This window comes from Canis lupus, chromosome 4 (assembly GCF_011100685.1).
Source record: "Canis lupus familiaris isolate Mischka breed German Shepherd chromosome 4, alternate assembly UU_Cfam_GSD_1.0, whole genome shotgun sequence".
Taxonomy (NCBI): Eukaryota; Metazoa; Chordata; class Mammalia; order Carnivora; family Canidae; genus Canis; species Canis lupus.
Genome location: NC_049225.1, coordinates 20,974,390 through 20,997,852, shown reverse-complemented (window position 1 = coordinate 20,997,852; position 23,463 = coordinate 20,974,390). Strand labels below are relative to the sequence as shown.

Here is a 23,463-nt window from a genome sequence, read left to right as displayed (position 1 = left end):
GTTTAAAAAATTAAACTATAAATCCCTATAATCTCAGAATAAGCATATGCCTGTGTTCACTTTTGTAACAAGGAATAGAGTTTACGTTAGGTGACTTGGCACTGGCACCACCACTTTAAAATAATTTATCACTAACCAATCTAAAAGAATGTTAAGGAATTATATCTTATGAACCCATCAAAAATATACCCAAATTACTATGAAATTTTTCACAATTATTGTAACTCAATAATTAATCAGTAAGACTTTCAGAATTACTCAGAAGATACAGTGATACAAACTATATTTTTAAAAGAGGAAACCCAGCTTAAATATATTCTTTTTTTTTGCTTAAATATATTCTTAAAGCATAAAAAAAAAATTCAAGATATAGTCCAACTGTTCCAGACTTAAGGAAGATTTGCCACTTGAACATGAACCAAAGCAGTAAATAGTCTACCTAAGGGTTAAAAAAAAATCTAAGTATCTTTTAAGAATTTCTCTATCTTTTAATAATCTAAATAGTCCAATTTAATCTTAAGAAATGCTCCAAAAACACTCCAAAAAACTTTTAACAGATAGCAATTAATTCTAACTTTAAAAAGTATATGCGGGACACCTGGGTGGCTCAGCGGTTTGGCGCCTGCCTCCGGCCCAGGGCATAATCCTGGAGACCCAGGATCGAGTCCCCTCTCAGGCTCCCTGCATGGAGCCTGCTTCTGTCTCTCTCTGCCTCTCTGTCTGTGTCTCTGCCTCTCTCTATTTCTCATGAATAAATAAATAAAATCTTTATTTAAAAAAAGTGTATGCAAAAAAAAAAAAGTGTATAAGAGTCCTAAAACATTCTTTTTAACAATAGTGCTAGAACTGAATGTCAACATACAAAAGAATGAAGTTGGATCCCTACCTCATGCCATATACAAATATTAACTTGAATGGATCAAAGACCTCAATGTAAGAGGTAAAATTACAAAATTCTCAGAAGAACGCATGGGTGTAAATCCTCACTGCTCTGGATGGGCAGTGATTTCCTAGATAACACCAATGCATGAGCAATCAAACAAAAAGACACAAATTTGGACTTCATCAAAATTTAAACCTTTAGTAATTCGAAGACGTGACGAAGAAAGGAAGGAAGGAAGGAAGGAAGGAAGGAAGGAAGGAAGGAAGGAAGGAAGGAAGGAAGGAAGGAAGGAAGGAAGGAAGGAAGGACGGACAAGTAAAGACAATTCAGGGAACAGGAAAAAATATTTGTGGAATATAACTGATAGTGGACTTGTATCCAGCATATATAAAGAACTCTTACAACTCACAATAAAAAGACAACCAAATAAAAAATGGTCAAAGCATACAAATAGACATTTCTCCAAAGATTTCTCCGGCAATAAGCATGTGCAAAGATGCTCAGTATTAGTCATTAGGGAAACACAAACCAAAACCATAATGAGATGCCACTTCATACTCACTAAAATGGCAATAAAAAATACAGAATATATTTAGTACTGCCAAGAAAGCAAAGAAGCTGGAACCCTCATACATTGCTGGAAAGAATGTAAAATGGAGCAGCAGCTTTGGAAAAGATTAGTGGTTCTAAAAGTTAAACACAAAGTTAACATATGACTCAGCAATTCCATTTCTATACCCAAGAGAAATGAATACATACATTCACGCAAAAATGTGTACACAATGTACAGCATTATCTGTAATAGTCAAAAAGTAGAAAACCAAATGTCCTTACATTCTCTGAACTGTCTTCACTAAGTTATTGTTTAACAAAGGTTCTGTTTGGGGTGATGAACAAATTTTGTAAATAGTGGTGACTGGTTGTACAACCTTGTGAATGTAATTAATGCCACTGTAATTAATGTAATTAATGCCACACTTAGGAATGGTTAAAATGGCAAATTTTATTATATATATATATATATTTTTTTTTACCATTTTTTAAGTAAATGAATGTACTTTTAAAGCATCACGCTAAATGAAAGGAGCCAGACATAAAAAGCTACATATTTTGATTCCATTTATATAAAATTCCAGAGTAGACCAATCCATAAAGAAAGAAATCAGATTTGTAAATTAGTGGTTACCAGGTGTTTCAGTTCATTCAAGCTACTGTCACAAAATACTGTAGACAGGGTGGCTAATTAACAACAGATAATTGGGATCCCTGGGTGGCGCAGCAATTTGGCGCCTGCCTTTGGCCCGGGGCGCGATCCTGGAGACCCGGGATCGAATCCCACGTCGGGCTCCCTGCATGGAGCCTGCTTCTCCCTCTGCCTGTGTCTCTGCCTCTCTGTCTCTCTCTGTGTGACTATCATAAATAAATAAATAAAATCTTTAAAAAAAAACAAAAACAAAAACAGAAATTTATTGCTCACAGTTCTGGAGGCTAGGAAGTTCTAGATCAATGTACAGCAGAACTCTCTTTCTGGTTCACAGATGGCTATCTTTTCACTGTGTTCTTATATGGCTGAAGGTACAAGGGATATAAGAGAACTAATCCCATTCATAAGGGCTCTGTCCTCATGACCTAGTCATGTTCCAAAGGTCTCATCTCCAAATACCATCACACTGAATATTAGGTTTCAACACATGAATTTTATGATGGCACAACTATTCAATTTATGGCATTAAGGAAATGAATGTTAATGGTATGGTGTTTCTTTTGGGGTGATGAAAATGTTACGGAATTAGAAGTGATGGTTGCACAATTCTGCAAATACAGTAAAAACACTGACGTGCACACTTTAATAGGATGAATTTCATGGTCTGTGAATTATACTCAATAGGCTATTTTTTTAAAAAAAAGAAAAGAAAGTAAATGTTGCAAATAGACCAATGGAACAGAACAGAGAGGTTGGAAAAGAACCACACAACCTCTGTTTATGACAAAGGTGATATTGTAGTACAGTGAAAGAAAGGATTAAAAGTTTTGGGTTTGTGAGATATCCATACAGAGGAGTAAAAAAAAAAACTAGCTTTAACTTCCATGTCACACAGACAAAAGCAACTCCAAGCAAACTAAGGATCTAAATGTGAAGTGTAAAATAAAAAAAAAAAATTTTTACAGGAGAATATCTTCATGCCCATAAGGTAAGCAAAGATTTCTTAAATAGGATACAAAACACACTAACAAAAAGGAAACATAACATTTGCAGTATATTAAATTTAAGAATCATTCATCAAAAGATACTAGTAAGATAGTGAAAAGTCATACCAGAAAGTGAGAGAAAATATTTACAAAACGTATACAAAGGACTCTATATAGAGAAGCATAAAAGCCTCTTACCAAGAACATACAAAAAAAATATTATGCATCAATGAGAAAAAAAGTCAACTGAGTAGAAAAACGAGCTCTCCTCACCATCCCCCCAAAACTTGAATAGGCACACTTCATAAAAGATATCAAATGGCCAATAAGTCTATGAAAGGTTGCTCGACTTCAGTGGACGTCAGGGAAATCAAAATTAGTATCAAGAGAATGAGACCATGAGAAGACAAGCCATAGACTGAGAAAAAAATGTGCAGAAAACACATCTGATAAAGGACGATTATCCAAAACATACCAAGAACTCTTAAAATTCAGCAGGAAAACAATCCAATTTAAAAGTATGGGATCCCTGGGTGGCGCAGCAGTTTAGCGCCTGCCTTTGGCCCAGGGCGCGATCCTGGAGACCCGGGATCGAATCCCACATCGGGCTCCCGGCGCATGGAGCCTGCTTCTCCCTCTGCCTGTGTCTCTGCCTCTCTCTCTCTCTCACTGTGTGCCTATCATTAATAAATAAAATAAAATTTTTAAAAAAAGTAGGCAGAAGAAAAAAAAAAAGTAGGCAGAAGAAAATAAATAAAAGTAGGCAGAAGATCTGAACAGGCACCTCACTAAAGATGATATACACTTGGCAAATAAACATAGGAAAGATGTTCAACATCGCATTACCACTATACACCTATTAAAATGGACCAAATCCAAAAGGCTGACAACACCAAATGCTGGCAAGGATGTGAAGCAACAGGAACTCTCACTGCTGAAGGAATACAAAATAGTAGCACTATGCTGGAAGACAGCTTGGCAGTTTCTTACAGAGCTAAAGATAGGCTTACCATACAATCCAGCAAGCACACTCTTAGGTACTCATTCAAATGGGTTGAAAACTTATGCCTGTACAAAAAACTGCACAAAGATGTTTATAGTAGCTTCATTCATAACTGCCAAAAATTGGAAGCAATCAAGATGTCCTTCAGTAGGTGAATGGATAAATAAACTGTGGTACTTCCTGACAATGGAATATTATTCAACACTAAAGAGAAATGAGCTATAAAGCTGTAAAAACATAGAGGCGCCTTCAAAGTATATTACTACATGAAAGAAGCCAATATGAAGAAGCTAGATACGGTATGATTCCAACTACATGACATTCTGCAAAAAGCAAAACTATGAAGACAGAATTAAAGGTCAGGGGTTTGGGAGGCAAGACGGAAGAGATGAAGAGGCAGAACAAAGAGGATTTTTAGGGCAATGAAATACCTTGTATGGTATTCTAATGATGGACGTACATCATTACACATTTGTCCAAACCCACAGAATAACACCACCAAGAGTGAACCCTCAGGTAAACTACAGACTTTGGGTGATTATCATGTGTCAATATTGGTTCACCCTTGGTAAGAACTGTACCATTAAAAAAAAATAAATAAAAGAACTGTATCATTCTGGCAAGTAATGTAGATAATGGTAGAGGCTATGCATGTGTAGGGGCAGGAGGCATACAGGAAATACCTGTACTTCCCTCTCAATTTTGTTATAAACCTAAAACTGCTCTAAAAAAAAAGAATTCTTAAAAAAAAAAAAGATCTAGAAAAAAAGTGTGCAAACAGAAATTCACATGTCAGGAATATCATAAAAGGGATTTATTCTTGCTCTGGGTGGGAGGTCAGACTCTCAGAACTTCAAAATTATATCTAAGGTAGAAAGCATTTTTATATAGAGACATCATAATACAAATCCAAGTTTGGAAACCAATTATTCAGTCCAACCTCCTTAATTTTAAGGTGAGATCCAGAACGTTAAATGACTGCCCAGAGTTACCTACCAAGACAGTGGTAAGGTCAAGGCTAGATCTTCTAACTCGAACTCAATGATCTTTTTATTATACTCAGTTATTTCAGAAAACCTAGACTTGTTCTTAGTGAATGTTACCTTAATGGGCCACAGGTAACCAATGCTTGTTTTCTTCTTTCTTTTAAGCTTTCTTTTCAAAGTACTCCTATGTCATCTAAAGGTATGCCAGGAATCAATATTAACAGCAGCTACATCACTTGCAAAGGAGAGAAAATCAAACATCATGTACCCCTCTGATAAAAAAAACAAAAACATACCACCACATATACTCTTGCCAGAAGAACTGAATTTGACTCTGATCAAGCTTCTAGATACATCTACCAACTTATAGTCAATAACCGTATCATGAGTATGCAATCACAGAGAACTCTACAGTTCAAGTCTCCCACGTTCTTCAAAGTATAAGAAAGGCATGAAGAGAAAATTCGAGATTAAAAGATATTTAAAAAGCTGTATCAATATTTTTAAGGGAGCAAGACTAAACAAGAGACACGAAGAATTTTATTATTATAAAAGTCAGCATAGTAGTTTCTTTAAAAAGGAAGAGGCTATGTTTGGATCAGACACAGGGATAGCTGGCAAAATTCTCCTTCTTTACTTGAATGGTGATTACAAGAAGATATGTCTTATGATTATTTGTTTTGTGGTTTTCAATATGTGTTTTATTTTACAATAAGAAGGTTAAAAATGAAAAAAATCTCAGGCCAATAAATAATCAGATTCCAGGTAGAGTACCTTTTGAGCAAAAGAAAATATTTATCTATAAAAGATGATAAATGTAATCTAAAGGCCCACTATTTTTTTTTATAAACCACACTGAAGTAGCTTTATTCCCCTTAAACATTCCATCTTCCTTTATTTGTCCTATAAACATCAGCCACAAACTCCTAACTACCCAGATAACCAGACAATGAGTGTTCCCTACTAGACTTAAAAACAACCTAAAAGGGGTACCTTGACTAGCTCAGTCAATAGAGCACATTACTTTTTTTTTTTTTTTTCTTTTTTTTTTTTAAAGTAAGCTCCAGGGACAACTGCATGGCTCAGTGGTTGAGTACCTGCCTCTGGCCCAGGGCGTGATCCTGAAGTGCCAGGATGGAGTCCCAGGATAGAGTCCCACATTGGGCTCCCTGCATGGAGCCTGCTTCTCTCTCTACCTGTGTCTCTGCCTCTCTCTGTGTCTCATGAATAAATAAAATCTTTAAAAAATAATAAAGGAAGCTCCATATTCAGGCATTCGCCCAACACTTGAACTCGTGACCCCAAGATCAAGACCTCAGCTGGGATCAAGAGTTGGTTGCCCAACCAACTGAGCCATCCAGGCACCCTTACAGACTCAACTCTTAATATTAGTCAGGGTCATGAGTTCAAGCCCCATGTTTGCCGTGGAGCCTACTTAAAAAAAAATTATGATTAATGAGTATTAATCATAGTCGCTAAGGTATAAGATTGTTTTTATACATCAATCAATAAGGAAAAGGTGTAAAAGTGAAACCTTACAAAAGGAATCACAAATATACCTTACCATGTATAGATACATTCCAAATGTACACTAAGTCATCTATAGAGTACCAAGAAATGAGATCAACAGACAGAATGGTAGTAGGATAGAGAGATAAAGTATAAAGAATGAGAAAGAAACATTTAAAGGTATGCTAAAGAATTATCCTCAATCTCTCTAACCCAACTTAATGTAAAAAGAAAAACAAACTCAATGAATCACAGCCCTACTGGAGAAACTGAAGCAAAATAGGTCCATAGTCACAAACATAAAATTCTGCTTGCAATTTTAGACCTTGCCTCTGTAAGCCTTCCAGTTTTAAGAGTCTTTCCTGTAGAGGTTCTAATGAATCAAGGATTTTAGCTAACCCTCGCCCCCCAAAAAACCTTCCACCTCTAACAAAATCATTCAAATTTAGAAACAGCACAGACAACTTTGATAATTCTAATATCCTACAACTAGCTACTTCTCACAAGCAAAAGATTTACCTTTCCTGAAACGGATTCTCCATCATAGAAAAGATAGTGTTTTTCTACTTTGCCATCTTCAGTTTTCATTTCAGCCATTTTTCTGGTTTCCCCATCATTAAGGACAACATCAATCTCACAAATGGGTCCAAAAAAGCCTCCAAGAAAACTCTGAAATAAAAGGAAAATGCTCATAATTATGTTTTGTCAGACACCACATTTTGTACCACCACATTTTGTACCACCACATTTCAAGTCTAATTATCTATGACCTACAGTTAAACAAATCTGTAAGTCCAACACAGAAATAAGAACTTACATCAAATTTTACATCAAAACTAAACAAATTTAGTATAACAATGTACATACAACTAATACTGTACTGTACACTAAAATGTGTTAAGAGAACAAATTCATATTGTATGTTTTTTACCACAGTTTTTAAAAAGACAAAAAGAAAACTAAAATTTAAACATGCTATAATTTCAGGGACACCTGGATGGCTCAGTAGGTTAAGTGTCTGCCTTCAGCTCAGGTCATGATCCTGAGATCAAGCCCTGCATTGGGCTCCCTACTCAGCAGGGAGTCTGCTTCTCCCTCTCCCCTTCCCTCTCCCTCTGCCTGCTGCTTCCCCCTCCCCGCTTGTGTTCTGTCAGATAAATAAAATCTTTTAAAAAAAATAAACATGCTATAATTTCAATCATTTCCATAGGTAACCACTATAAATAATCAATTACTATACACCAGTAATCTAAAAAGTTAATTAACATCTAGATTTGAAAAGTTACCTTCAGTTATACTTCTATGCTGTTATTTCATAAAGCCAAACTCATACAATCCAAATTACTTGTACAAATCCAAATGAATTATTATAACATACTGCTTACTATAAAATGTACTGCTTTACAGGTCTGAACAGGATGTGTTACATTGTATAAATCCTTGGAATAAAACTGACTCTAATGGAGGAGACTAGGTTTCTATTAATTTTTCCAAAAAAAATGCATATGCCTTGTTATGTAAATGCTGAATAGGACAGAAACATAAGGGGCAAAGATCAATTGCTTGAATGCCAAAACACATCAGTTGATTATAATATACAATCCATTAGCAATTCCAATATCAGATATAATTGTGTATCATTTTTGTCACTATAGAAAGCTAATCTTCCAGCCTTTACTAAAATTTCCATTAACAATCTCCTATCCTATCATCCTACATCCCTTCTTAGTCTGCCCTACACAACCACAGTAATCTGTTAAAAACATAAATCTGATCATATTCTCTGCTTACAATCCTTCAATGGGCTGGTAAGAGTACAAATTCGAACTACTTTAGAACAGTTGGCATTACCCAGTAAAACTAAAGAGATACATATCCCATGACCCAACAATTACACCCATAGATATCTATTCTAAAGAGAAACTCTTACCCACATGAAATAGGAGCAAATATAAGAATGTTAATATAAGAATGTTAATCATTGTTCACAAAGCCTCAAATAGGAAACAATCCAAATATCCATCAAGAGAATGGATACAAAAAAAAAAAAAAAGAGAGAGAGAGAATGGATAAATCTTATTCTAAAAAAATATTTTATTTTCTATACAGTACACAAAGGAGTAAAACACAACTATAGATAAGAATGGCTCGGGATCCCTAGATGGCGCAGCGGTTTGGCGCCTGCCTTTGGCCTAGGGCGTGATCCTGGAGACCCAGGATCGAATCCCACATCGGGCTCCCGGTGCATGGAGCCTGCTTCTCCCTCTGCCTGTGTCTCTGCCTCTCTCTCTCTCTCTCTGTGACTATCATAAATAAATAAAAATTAAAAAAAAAAAAAAAGAATGGCTCTCACACACACTATATAATTCCATTTATTAAAAAGCCAAGAACATGTAATATACATTATAGCATTAGAAGTCAGGAAGTGGTTAGAAAGCACAGAGTTTCTGGGGTGCTAATTACATTGTTTTTATCTGAGCGCTTCACACACAGGTTTGCTCATTTTGTGAAAATACATCAAGTTTTACACTTATTTGTGCATTTTTCTGTACTTCAATGTTATTTTAAACACACATGTGTGCAAGTGCTCATGTACACAAAAACACACAGACACAAAGACACACACTGTATTCCCTAACGTGGCTTACATGTATCTGGCTCTATCCATCTCTCCAGCCACACCAGCCTCAAATTATCCAAGTTAATCAAATTTGACAGGTTCCTTCTCATCCTAGACCAAGTATCCTTAACCTAACTAATTCATCCTCTAAGACTCAGCCTGACTCATTTCCATAAAGAGGCCTTCTGTACCTTCCTAAATTGAAACTAGTGTCTCCAAATTTAGGCTTCACAACACCATGTAGTTTTATTACTTCACCAATTGTTATAGACGTGTACTTATTCAATACCTGAATTCCTGACTCAACTGTAAACTCCATGAGGATAGATACATCTTTTGTTCATCACTGAAGACATAATAGCTAGGGATAGTATGTGGTATGTAGTAGAAAGCACTCAAATACCTTTTGAAAGTTAAATTGATTTTGAAAAAAACATAGTGTCCTAACAAAAAAAAAAAAAAAAAAAAGGATACACAAAAGAAATGAGTTAAATCAGAAATATCTGAAAAGACTAGACCTCCCCCAGAAAATTAGCTTTGGTGCAGTAGCTAAGTCTAGAGCAAGGAACTTGCATCAAGCCTCACTCAGTTTTGTCCTAAGGTGGCAGAGTAACATCAAGCAAGCTAATGATCCTCTTAAAACTCTGTAGGTCTACACAGTGATACTGCCATCAAAGACAGCGTTTTCCTAAATTCTGAGCTTGCTTTTTTTTTTTTTGTTATTATTAATCTTATATTAACAGAAAGATTATAATTTCAAGAATCAACTCAAAGAAATGCCAGATTCATACTTCTGACATACTACAAAGACACAAAGAGCATTTTTCCCCTTTCGATATGTTTTAATCTTTCCTGGCAACATAACAAATAACAAAGTCAATTTTAACCAGAAAATTTGATTTTAATCAGAAAATTATCCTGAACTTCTTGTGGAAAAAAAAAATCACATTTACTGTACCCAGTTAGCTTTCATACTTTCAAGTTTTAAACTCAAAGCTTGCACAAAAAGGTCTATTTTTTCGTAAAGGTTACAGATATGAGAATGTACAGCTCAAAATCAGGCTGCTGATATTTACCAATTATCAACCATGTACAAACTACAGAGCCAGTCAGGGTGGGGGGAAGTTGCTGTGGGAAGAGCGATTATAAAAGGGTAGAAGACAAGAGCCTCATTTAAGATATAAAATAGAAGAAGGAAAACAAAATATAATTTTCTCACTCCGCCTTAATACATCCCAGAGCTGCTTCTGGGAGAAATGAGATTTGAAAACTAAAAATTGTTCCATGGATAAAAGAAAATATTATGGTAACTTTTTCCACTTATGGATACTTAACACACAGAGCTGAACTTAGGATTTGAAAGCTGATATTAAAAGATCAAGTAGGGGATCCCTGGGTGGCTCAGAGGTTTAGCGCCTGCCTTGGGCCCAGGGCGTGATCCTGGAGTCCCGGAATCGAGTCCCACGTCAGGCTCCCTGCATGGAGCCTGCTTCTCCCTCTGCCTGTGTCTCTGCCTCTCTCTCGCTGTGTCTCATGAATAAATAAATAAAATCTTTTTAAAAAATGAAAAAAAAAAGATCAAGTAACCAAAAATAACAAAACCAAAATTGCCACTAAATAAAGTGATGCCGGGCAGTCCAGGTGGCTCAGTGGTTGAGCGTCTGCCTTTGGCCCAGGGCGTGATCCCGGGGACCCGGGATCGAGTTCCGCATCAGGCTCCCTCCATGGAGCCTGCTTCTGCCTCTCTCTCTCTCTCTCTTAGTCTCTCATGAATAAAATCTTTTTTAAATAAATAAAGTGATGTAAAAGAGACTCAAGTCTTATAAAACTTCACAATTAATAACACAATTGAACAGTCTTATTTTGACACCATCAGTAAAAATGAAAAATTACTAGACGTTAAAAAATGTGAAAGCTATGTGCTATCTTCTATTACTTTCTGTATGCACGAAGCATTTCATAACCAAAAATTTAAAAATAGACTTACTATTCAACACAATCAAAACACTAAGATGGGGAGAGATCAGAAGTTATTTTAAAAAGTCTAGTTATGGCACACACATGATACATTGACTAATAAGCCACAATACTTTAACAAGGTTAACACCACCATTAGAATTTAGCACCAGGTTAACATCCAGTTTTTCACACGAGGATACATGAAAAATGAACAAGTCTTACCAAAAGCCACAGAAAACTGTTCATGTCTTACATTTAATAAGCAAATGACCGAAAAATATCTGAGAAAAAAGTTTGTCTTTTTTGTTTTCCTTCTAGAAGGAGTTGAAAGAAAAAGATTTCTCTACCCAAAGTGCTGCTTTTTAAGTTTTTATTGCAAGATGTGCTTCTGTCATTTCAAACAAAAAGTCATAAAATTAAAATCTTTTACTTACTCACAAATTATAATTCTCGTGATATGTAAAGAGGAAACAAAATACATAATTGACAGAATAGTAAAGACTAGTAGGAGGCGGAAAGGAATGAAAATTGTAAAGGTTAGGATACATTAGCACAAACTTCTGCTGAAATTACAAGAGAGACACTTTAAAGCGAAAGACTACCCAGTTCTGGCAAAGACATCTTCACGGGAGCATACAGAATGAGAGATTTTCAGGAGCATCATTAGACAATAATGCAGAAGTCAAAACTCAGGTAGACTTTAAGTAACTAAGCTGCAAATATCTATGACTGTTAAAAGATGACAGCATTGTTTTTACGGTTTTCTACTTGTGGCATAACCCCGGCACCACCTTTGGGTTAATTTAAGATTTTTCATATAATTCGTAATCCTGTATTGAGCATTACCATCCAGCAAAATTGGGTATGTTAAAAGTCCACAAACTTTCTAGCTCACACTCAAGAAATCTCACTACTTCCAGTGGATGTAAAGAAATGCAACTCAAGGTGAGTGGAAGAGGAGGCTCTCAAAATTTACACAAGCAATGAAACAGCAGATTTCCACGCATAGATTACATTTATGCCCATTTCAGCATTATTAAGCTTTACAATTTGGTTTGATGAGTAACTAAAGTGCTCTTAAACTAATCCAAAAACTCATTAAAAGCAGTAATTTTTAAAATAAACAAAAGATGGGAAAGCCTTTTGAGTCTTCTTGGCAAATCATATTCAATTAAAGAAGACTTCCCTAACTCCCTGGCTGGGCAAGGTCTCTCAATACTTCCTGGTTAGGTTTAGCACAGCTGTTAATTTCCACGTTAAATAATTACACAAAGAGATGTTTACCTCCCTCTAGATTGTAAGCTGCAAGACAGCAAGGGCTGTTTCAGTTTTGCTAGTGGCCCTTGAATACGTCTAAGTAATTATTTGCTGCATGAAAAAAAAGAGGCCCCAAGTTTAAGAATGGATATGCCTGTCTTTACTTTTCTGATTTTTAATCAAATCAACACGCCTTCTGAGTTTAAAATGTATTTACTCAAAACAGTTTTTTTTTTTTTTAAATAAACCTAGCTTCATCTTCGGCCCAAAGTCTCAAGCAGTTTACTGAACTGGTGAGCTCTGGGGAGGCTGACAGTCGCAGGAGCACACAGTAGGCGCCCAACGTATGCTCGCTAAATCAAAACCATGGAGTGAGCCCAACGAGATCCAGCCTAGAGCCGCCGGCCAACACGCAGAGCTAAGCGCACCGTGCCCCACTGACTGGTTAGAGTCCTCGGACGTCCCTCCCTTCTCTCTTCCCCAGGCCATTTCAACATCCCAAAGCGGTAAGTTTCTAGAAAATGGCTTAGGGAAGGAAAGGAGAGCCAAACCTTAAAGCAGCGGGCACAAAACCAGTGTCTTTTCATTTGAAGACGTCCCCACTTCAATGTCCTTTTCCTTTTCCGCTCCCGTTCTACAAGTGTCAACCTCAAGGCTGAACTGGGGTCAAAGATATCGCAGAAATGTCACCAGAGAGAGAAAAAAAAAAAAAAAAACAAGGCGAAAACCCGGAGTTTTATCAATCTCGTGACACGCCGGAGAGGCGTGCCCCAGGCCGTGCCCGCAGCCCGGAACTGGGGGCCCCCGGGTCGCTCCACCTGAAGGGAAGCGGGGCCGCCCGGAAGGAGCGGGGTCGGGCTACCTTGGAAGGGGAGGCGGCGCGGCGCCCCCGCAGAGGCGGGGTCCGAGGGCCCAGCCAGGGCCCCCACAGCCGCTCGAGGAAGGCGGGGAGAGGCTCCGACATGCCCGGAGAGCGCGCCGCCGCCCGCAGGTGCTCGGGCCTCGGCGAGACCGGGAACAGGCGGCGGCGGCGCCGCCCGCCCGCCCGCCCGCCCTTCCCCGACCCCGCGGCGGCCAGCCAGGCCTAAGCCGGCGCCCCGCCGCACCCGCGACACCGAGCCCGCCGTTGGCCGGCCCGCCGCGCGCTCTGGGGCCAGGGCTGCAGGCGAGCGCGCGGGCCGCCGCGCACTCACCATTGTCAGCGCCGCCGCCGCCGCCGCCGCCGCCGCCGCCGCGTCCCCACCACTTCGCTCCGCTTCCCTCAGGAGAACTCCCGGTCCAGACTCCCTCCTCCCCGGCGCCCGTCACGTGACCCCGAGCCGCCGGCCGCACGTGACCCCTCCCTTCCTTTCCCTGCCTTGCCTCCGCCGGCTCCAGTCCCCTCGCGGCCGCTTGCCCCGCCCCACGGCCAGCCTGGCCCTCGAGGAGAGGCGGTTTGGGGGCGGGGCCTCGCGCCCCACCCCGCGGCCGAGGAGGCGGGGCCGCCGCGGCGCCGTCAAGTGGGAGGGGCCTGCGCGACGCAGGCTCCCCGGGCTCGCCCCGCCTTCCCTTCCGTCACGGGGGGGCGCCCCGCCCAGTGCAAGTTGGAGTAACTGGGAGAGGCCGGGGGAGGGAGCGTCTGTCCCGGAGGCGCTCTCCCCGGGCGGGCTACGGGGCGGTCCCGGCGAAGGCGCGCGGTTACCCGAGGCGCTGCTTCCTTCGGCCTCGCAAGGTACGTGCTCCCTTAAGTGCAGGGATGAGCCATTCTGCTTCCATCTTTCTGGAACCCTACCCAGCTCCCTCTCCCGCTGAGAGCTGCTGGGTTTTGAGAACTTGCTAGCTTTATAGCCTCTGAAGAGCCGCCCAGTGGGGAAAATGTGAGGGTGCCACATCCGCTGCTTTGTAAAGTACGCGGATAGCTCGCAACCCAGCCACCTGAGCGCTGCAGGCCTGCGACGGGGAGGGGGCGGGCGGGGCGGCTTCGGCGGCTTCCGACGGCAGGTGGTGCCGCTAGCAGGTGCTCCGGCCTTGACCGCATCCCAGCCCTGTGGTGTAAGCCTGGAGCCCTCCAGGGAAATGGGATGCAGTTTTCAGGGGGGTTTTATTTATTTTTACTTTTTCTTTTTTATTATTATTTTTTTATTTTATCGTTCTTTAAAAGCAGTGTGGAACCACCACAGTGTATACTGACCAAAGCAGAAAAAAAAAAAAATGATCATCTGAACTCACCATCGTAGCAAAACAAAATCAGGTTTGTGAGTCAGGGCCATAAAGCAAGTATAAAATTTTAAAAAGCCGAACGACTGGGTGGCTCAGTGGTTGAGCGTCTGCCTTCGGCTCAGGTTATCTGATCCGAGTCTCGGGATGAGTCCCACATCGGGCTCCCCGGAGGGAGTCTGCTTCTCTCTCCGCCTATGTGTCTGCCCCTCCCTCTGTATCTCTTATAAATAAATTAAACATCTTAAAAAATAAAAATTAGAGCATGGTGTCTACAGTAGAATTCACCTAGAGATAACAAAAAAAATAGAAAATGCACAAATATGTGGTAACTAAGCAACATAATTCAAAACCTCTGTGTCAAAGAAGACATCAGTGGAAATTTAAAAATAGTTTGAACTAACAAAATTATAATACAACATATAACTTATGGCATAGAGCTGAAGTAGTGATTACAGGGAGATCTGTAGCTTTAAATGCATATATTTGAAAAGAAGAACTTTAAACTCGGCAGTATAAGTTCACATCAAGAAATAAAATGATACTAGCATGTGCAGGGAAGCAGGGGATATTCAACTTTGCTGTGAACTTAAAACTTCTTTAAAATTAAAAAAAAAATTTTTTTAAAGCCCTCACATGGGTAAGTGCCATGACAAATCAATGGGGAAACGACAGTCTCTTCAACAAATGGCATTGGGAAAACTGGATATCCACTTGCAAAAGAATGAAGTTGGATCTTTATCTTACGCTATATACAAAAATTTACTCAAAATGGGTTTAAGATCTAAAACTATAAAACTTGTAGGAGAAAAATCTTCTTTGGACTTGACAATGATTTCTTGAATACGACACCAAAAGCAACAAAAATGGCACATAGGACAGGTGACAAAAGCAAAGATAGAAAAATGGAATGGTATCAAACTTAAAAACTTTTGTGCATCAAAGGACACAACAGAGTGGAAGAGAAACCTATGGAATGAGAGAAAATATTTGTAAATCATATATCTGATAAGATATCCAGAATTTTTAAGTTACCCCTACAACTTAACATGCCCTTAACATCTAAAATGTATGAAGAATGACTACAACTCAAAAAAAATAATAATAACCCAGTTAAACAATAGGCAAAGGACTTGAACAAACATTTCTCCAAAGATGATAATACAAATGTCCAGTAAGCATATAAAAATACACCTTTCAGATAAATGCAAATCAAACCACAAGGTAGCATCTCACACCTATTAGGATGATTACTATTAACAAAAACAAAAATAGCAAGTATGGGTGAGGATATGGAGAAATTGGAACCTTTGTGCACTGTTGGTGGGATTGCAAAAATGGTGAGCCCCCTATGGAAAACAGCCTGAAGGCTCTTCAAAAAATTGAGAATAGGGAATGTCATGACCCAGCAATCTCACTTTTGAGTATATATATCCAAAAGAATTGAAAGTAAGGTCTCAGAAATATTTGCATATTCACATTCATAGCACATAGAAACATTCACGTTCATTCATAATACCCAAGAGGTAGAAGCAACCCAAATGTCCATGAACAGGAAAATGGAATATTCATCCATCTTAAAAAGGAAGGAAATCTTGTCACATGCTGCAACATAAACACTGTGCTAAATGAAATGGGCCAGTCACAAAAAAGACAAATACCATATGATTCCACTTATATGAGGTATCTAAGCCAAATTCATAGACACAGAAAATAGAATGGTGGTTACCAGAAGCTGGGGGAAGCGGGAAAGGGGAGTTACTATTTAATGGATACAGAGTTTCAGATTTGCCAGATGGAGATCTGTTTCACAAACAATGTGAATATAATTAACCACTACTGAAGTGTACACTTAAAAATGGTTAAGGTGGTAAATTGTATGTGCTCTTTACTACAATAAAAAATAAACTCTGAGAGTAGGAAGAACAGAAGTCAATGGAATAGGGGCACCTGGGTGGCTCATCAGTTGGGTGTCTGCCTTTGGCCCAGGTCATGATCTGAGGGTCCTGGGATCAAGCCCTGCATTGGGCTCCCTGCTCAGGGGTGAGTCTGCTTCTCCCTTCCCTCTGAAATCTCTCTCACTCTCACACTCTCTCAAATAAATAAAATCTTTTTAAAAAGTCAATGGAATGGAAATAGGCAAGCAATAGAGAAGATCAAGGAATCCAGTAGTTGGGGTTTTTTTTGGGGGGGTTGCGTATATTCTACACAGAATTTACTCCCAGACCATAAGTTTTTGTTTCTTCAGTTTCTTCTAGGATATCTTTTTCGTCAGTGCAACCTCCCCTTCTGGTTTATGAACAATCTGCTCTTTTTCAGTAAGGATCAGATGATGTGGCAGGAAGAGCTCATGTATGGGTTAATCCAGCCATGAGCCCTGTAAATTCTACACCATATCCTAGGGGCTTTGTTCACCTGGATGTGCTTAGTGACTAGAGAATCTACATCTAAACCTTTAAGTTCAGAATTACTGTCTGCATTTTTAAGCATGTGTAATAAAAATTTTATACTCATCTTGGGCCACTGACCCTGTGTCCAGCCCCACTGTTTGGCCTGGACACACCTACCAACTCCATCTTGTAGCGATGGAATGGCACACACTGCTTCTGCAAAGTGACATCTTTCGGATGGTTGGTGGATTTTCAGAAATGCATACCCTTGATGGCCTGGGCAGTTTCATCTGTGTTCTTAAAATGAACACAAAGATTTGAACCTCTTGATTTACATGATTTTGTAGGGTTTTCTGGGTTGACCAAATAGTGAGCCATTTTCAGAGGTCACCCCAGGCTGCTTAGGGAAAGAGCCAATAGTTGGTTCTTTGAAAAGAGTAATAAGGCACCTGTGGCTCAGTGGTTGAGTGTCAGGTTGTGATCCCAGGATCCTGGGATCGAGTCCCACATCAGGCTCCTGGCAGTGAGCGTGCTTCTCCCCCTGCCTATGTCTCTGCCTCTCTCTGTCTCTCATGAATAAATAAAAAATTTTTTTTAAAAAAAGAAAAAATTAATAAAGTGGATAAGCCTCTGGCAATACTAATCAAGAAAATAAGAAAAAAGGTAAATTAACAGTATTAGGAATGAAAAAGAAGACATCACTTCAAATCCTACAGACATCAAAAGGATAATAGGGAAATATATGAACAACTTTTATGCCAATAAGTTTGACAACTTAGGGGAAATGGACACTTTCCATTAAAACAGCTTTTTGAGGGGCGCCTGGGTAACTCAGTCAGTTAAGCATCCGGCTCTTGGCTTCCGCTCAGGTCGTGATCTCATGGGTTATGGAATCAATCCCCACGTTGGGCTCCATGCTCCATGGGGAGACTGCTTGAAGATTCACTCTGCCCCTCCCTCCACTTGTGTGCCTTCTCTCTCTCTCTGTCTCTCTCTCAAATAAATAAATAAAAGGATCTTTAAAAAAAAACTTTTTGAAATGAGCATAAGAGGGGCTCCTGGGTGGCTCAGGCAGTTGGGCATCTGCCTTCAGCTCAGGTCATGATCCTGGGGTGGTGGTATCGAGCCCCGCATCAGGCTCCCTGCTCCACAGGGAGTCTGCTTCTCCCTCTCCCCACAGCCTGCCAGTCCCCATGCTTGTGCTCTCTCTCACTCTCTCTTGCTCTGTCAAATGAATAAATAAAATATTGGGAAAAAAAGGAAATACAAAATCTGAACAGTCTTATTTCAATGAAATTGAACAGTAAATTTTATTGAACAGAAATCTTCCCACTCCAAAACTCCTCTAGGCTATAGAATTCACTGATGAGTTCTACCAAAATGTAAGGAGGAAATAATACCAAGCTGTTTACACAAACTTTTTAAGAGAATATACGAGGAGAGAACACTTGCCAACTCCTTTTCTGAGGCCACCATAACTCTGATATCAAAATCTAACAAGGACATTACAGCAAAGAATACTGCATGCCAATACCCTTCATCAACTTAACTATAAAAATCCTAAACCAAATTTATAAAGCAGAAATTTCTGTAAAAATCATGACTTGCGGGTTGGCCCTATACTGGTTAAATGTGTTCCTTTGCATATAAAATTCCTATTGAATGGAGTGAGACAACATTTTTATATTTTTTTTAAGATTTTATTTATTCATGAGAGACTCACAGAGAGAGAGAGAAAGAGGCAGAGACACAGGCAGAGGGAGAAGCAGGCTTCCTGGAAGGAGTCCAATGTGGGACTCGATCCCAGATCCCTGGATTATGCCCTGAGCCAAAGGCAGACACTCAACCAGTGAGCCACTCAGGCGTCCCTTTTTATATTTGTTTTAAAGTTCATTTCTGTTATTGTTGATCCTCAAATCAGTGTTAAATATAGATAAATGAAACAAAAATAAATGAAACTTTTAATCTAAGACAGCAAAGATAAACTTAAGGAGAAGGAATGTGTTAGGTTTTCTCCTTCTAGATCATATATTTATATATATTCCTCTATCAAATAACTGAGAGTATTTCCTGGAGATAGATATTTGGATTCTGGGATCCAGACAAGGATCCAAATGTTTGTTTATTAAACATATACTTATTGAGTGCTCACTAAATGGCAGGTGTTGTTTTAGGCTATGGAGATAATTAGAAAAGAAGAAGAGGAGGAAGGAGGAGGAGGAAGTTGTTCTTGTCCCCAAGAATCTTATATCCTACTGTAGGAAATGGTCAATAAACAAGTAATTAAATATAATATTTTCAATTAGAAGAAACATGGTGAAATAAAAAGAAATAAACATGGTGACATGACTGGAAAAGAGCTATTTTTAGATACGGTGATGGGAAAGTGACATTTAAACTGAAATCTGAAAGGAGGGGTCCATCCCAGGCAGAACAGTGAATGCTAAGGTCCTGAGCTAGGAAAAAGTTTGTTCTTTCCAGGAATGGAAAGACAGCATAATTGAAGCTTAGTGAATGACAGGAACAGTAATACAGGATGAAGAGCAGTTAGAGAACAGCTGACTATAATAAGGAGATCTAAAGATGTTGCTCTCCTCTCTAGATCCAAGGATGATTGTAGGGTCAGAATTTTATTTATTTTATTTATTTTTTTAGGGTCAGAATTTTAAAGCAGTATTTCCTGATTTAGCCTGTGTCCATTCACAACCTTGAGGAGAACTATCTTCCATCTCCATTCCAATGGAGGACTCTTGTTTATTGCCTTAGAATAGTCTGTCTTCCCCACTAGACTTAGGGAAAGTACCAAAAGCTACAACTTCATCCCATACCTGTGGCCAACTGCATTACCAAAAACCCAGTAAGCCCACAATAAATATGTTAACTTATTTTTTAATTATAGCTGTTGGACTACTTGGAGATCAACTAATCCAACTCTTTTATTAGGATTAAAAGACTATACAACTGTTTACTGTAAAACAGCTGATGTCCTGACTCCAGTTCTTTTTAACTTCTAGCCTACCCACTTGACAGTAGTAAATAAGACACTAGTCAAAGCACATTTAATAAGTCAGATAGAGGGGATGCCTGTGTGGCTCAGCGGTTAAGCGTCTGCCTTTGGCTCAGGGTGTGATCCTGGAGTCCCGGGATCAAGTCCCACGTCGGGCTCCCTGCATGGAGCCTGCTTCTCCCTCTGCCTGTGTCTCTGCCTCTCTCTCTCTCTGTCTCTCATGAATAAATAAAATCTTTAAAAAAAATCAGATAGAACCTGGATGGGGTCCAGTGATTTCTAAATTTCTAAAAGCTATTTTAAAGCCATATCAGGTATTAGTATATTTGTAACTGTACTAATATTTTCATTGAGTTGTGATAAGAAAACCATTAAGAGATAATGCAGATCTTCATGAAATAACACGTTATTAATAAAAGAGGAAGGCGATTTTTTTTTTTTAACTTAGATTTGGGAACGCAGGGGTGGCTCAGTGGTTTAGCGTCTGCCTTTGGCCCAGGGCGTGATCCTGGGGTCCCGGGATTGAGTCCCACGTTGGGCTCCCTGCGTGGAACCTGCTTCTCCCTCTGCCTATGTCTCTGCCTCTCTCTCTCTCTCTCTCTCTCTGTGTGTCTCTCATAAATAAATAAATAAAATCTTTTTTAAAAACCCTTAGATTTGCCTGTTATCTTGACTGCTATTCTGGTTCCCACCTACTCTTGTCTGGAGGCCTGAATATCAACACATCAAAGAGAATCAATGAAAGAAAAGTAGCAGCAGCAAAGAAATACTGGAGAAGCCAAGTATAAATAAGAGCTGGCAAATAAATAAATAAATAAATAAATAAATAAATAAATAAATAAATAAATAAAGCTGGAAAAGAAGGTCACACCAGAGGCCAATTTATACTAATGACTTGTCCTACTGATCAAAACCCAGTAACTGTGCTACTGTAATAAATGCAAGGAGCAACAGAACTGTCAAGCAAGTTATTTATCTATTTACCCATCTACCTATTTGGCAAATCAGAATGTTAAAGTTAGATGCTAAGAAGTAGTGTTTTAAAAAAAAAAAAAAGAAGTAGTGTTTTGACAGGCAAGGACTGTGACATCACTAAATTTGCCCTTTGGGGGGGAAAAAAAAGATGGGGAAAATGTGACTAACTTATAAGCATTGACTTTCATAAACAAAAGTACTAGATTTAGGTAAAAAAGTATTGGGGGAGTGGGGGGGCAGCCGGGATGGCTCAGCGGTTTAGCACCGCCTTCGACCCAGGGCCTGATCCTAGAGACCTGGGATCAAGTCCTACGTCGGGCTCCCTGCATGGAGCCTATGTCTCTGCCTCTCTCTCTCTCTCTCTCATGAATAAATGAATAAAATCTTTAAAAAAATTATTAGGGGAAAAGATAATCTAAGTTTTTATCTACCTACCAGGAACCACTTAAAAGAAAAATAAGCACTTATTGAAATTCATGAAGACTAAAAAGTCCTATTAATAACTGTGACAGTGTAAAGGAGCAACTGTTTGCAGAGTTGACAACCAAAGCTAAGTAAAAAGAACCAAGTACAAATACACCAAAAGAATGAAAAAAAAATCTAAAGTATACTGAGAATAAATATAGTTTTTCTCAGGACATCTGGGTGGCTCAGCGGTTGGGCATCTGGCTTTGGCTCAGGGTGTGATCCCAGGATCCCGGGATTGAGTCCCATACTGGGCTTCCTGCGTGGAGCCTGCTTCTCCCTCTGCCTGTGTCTCTGCCTCTCTCTGTGTGTCTCTCATGAATAAATGATTAAAATACAAAAAATATATATTTTTTCTCAATTTAGAATAAAATCTGTTGAATATATAATTATGAATCTATTTCTCAAGTTTTTATTCTGTTTCATTGATCTATCTACGTTTATGCAATACTACATTGTCTGGATTACTATAGCTTTATAGTAAGCCTTGAAGTAAGGAAGTATAATTACTACAACTTAGTTCTTTTCTAGAATGCTTTGGTTAAGTTCTTTGTATTTCCTCATAAATGTTTGAATTATTAATCCACCTCTTAAAAAAAAAAGCCTGCTATGATTGTTATTGAGATTGATAGCTCAGTTTGGTGGAAATTGACATCTTAACAATACTGAGCTTTCCAATCCGTAAGCGTGGTTTACTTCTCTATTTGAGTCTTCTCTAATTTCTCTCAGCCATATTTTTTAGTTTCCAGTGTAGAAGTCTTGCACATCTTTTGTTAAATTTAGCCTTAAGCATTTATATTTTTGATACTATTTTAAGTGGAATTTTAAATTTTCATTTTCTAATTCTTTAATGCATGTGTGTGTTTATGCATGTGTATGATTTTCTATATTGACTTGTATCTTGCAACCTTGCTAAATTTCTTTGATGATTTCCTCTCATCTATTTTCTGTCCTCTTTTCCTGGATCTTCTATTAATCATATATTGGGCTTAATGGAGTGATTGTTTCATTTTCATATTTTTTCTTTCCTATTTTCCTCCTATCTGGTGGTTGGTGGTGGTGGTGGTGGTGGTGGTGGTGGTCGTTATCGTTGTGTTCTCTTTTCTAGGTGATTTTCCCCAATTTTATGTTCCAACACTTATAATTTTTTTATTGCTGTTTTATGGTAGCCAGCTTCTAAGATGGCCTCCAAAGAACCATACATCTGTGTAGTCCCTTCTCAAATTCTTCAAGGTTGATCTGTATGCCCAACACAAAAAGGGGGAAGTGGTAGTGTGTGACTTGCAAGGCTGCTTTTGTTTTGCTCTCTTCTGGATCATTCACTCTAAGAAAAGTCAGCAGCCATATCATGTAACCCAATAGAGAGGTCCACATAGTGAGAGATGGAGGCCTCCCGTGAACACCTAGCACTAACTTTCCAGCTATGTGAGTGAACTATCTTGGAAAGATGATCTTCCCACCCCAGTGAGGTCTTCAGATGACCGCTACCAAAGCTAACATCCTAACTGCAATCTTATGAGAAGACATCCCCCACCCAGGAGTCTAGACCAGAACTATCTAGGTAATCCATTCCCAGATCTGATCCATAAAAACTGTGAAATAATTAAAGTTTATTGTTTTAAACCAATAAGTTTTGAGGTAATTTATTAACAGCAATAGTTAACTAAAAGATACTATTTTATTTTTAATTCCCAAGAGCTCTTTCTTAGTCTCTGAAAGGGTCATTTTATTGGCATTTTGTCCTTGTGAAGATAAAGAAATAAAACATCCAGTAATCAACATATAAACATTTAAGATATAGATTTGTGCATAAATTACTGAGATAATTTCCTCTGTAACAAATCACATACCAAATAGCTTCATGATTGTGATAGTAAAATTCCAAGTTTCTATGGACCAATGATAAGTAATCATACTATACCATTATAAGCTGGAAATATAACTGATAAGACTTAAGTCCAAAAATAATCATTGGTTTAGTGCAGTGGTTCTCAAGGAGGAGTATTTCTCCCTAATGGGATTA

General features: G+C 38.9%; 1 protein-coding gene and 1 long non-coding RNA gene across 7 annotated transcripts in view; one reads left to right on the top strand and one right to left on the bottom strand.

Moving 5' to 3' along the window:
- VPS26A (VPS26, retromer complex component A) overlaps positions 1–13,759 on the bottom strand; it is a 31,349-nt gene extending 17,590 nt beyond the window's left edge. The window contains exons 1-2 of one of the 4 annotated variants that reach the window (XM_038534160.1): positions 13,601–13,759; positions 7,091–7,240 (exon numbers count right to left, since the gene is read on the bottom strand). In XM_038534160.1, coding sequence (XP_038390088.1) covers positions 7,091–7,240; positions 13,601–13,603 — 153 coding nt within the window. In that variant the 5' untranslated portion in view covers positions 13,604–13,759. Of the gene's footprint in view, positions 1–7,090; positions 7,241–12,958; positions 13,068–13,269; positions 13,423–13,600 lie in introns of those variants that run through there. The other 3 variants (XM_038534158.1, XM_038534159.1, XM_038534161.1) reach the window with 3 other exon arrangements.
- A 164-nt stretch (positions 13,760–13,923) lies between these two features.
- Positions 13,924–23,463, top strand: part of LOC106558673 — a 77,531-nt gene continuing 67,991 nt past the window's right edge. For 2 of the 3 annotated variants that reach the window (XR_005357910.1, XR_005357911.1), the window contains exon 1: positions 13,924–14,118. This is a non-coding gene — a long non-coding RNA (uncharacterized LOC106558673). The remainder of the gene's footprint in view (positions 14,119–23,463) is intronic. The other variant, XR_005357912.1, reaches the window with a different exon arrangement.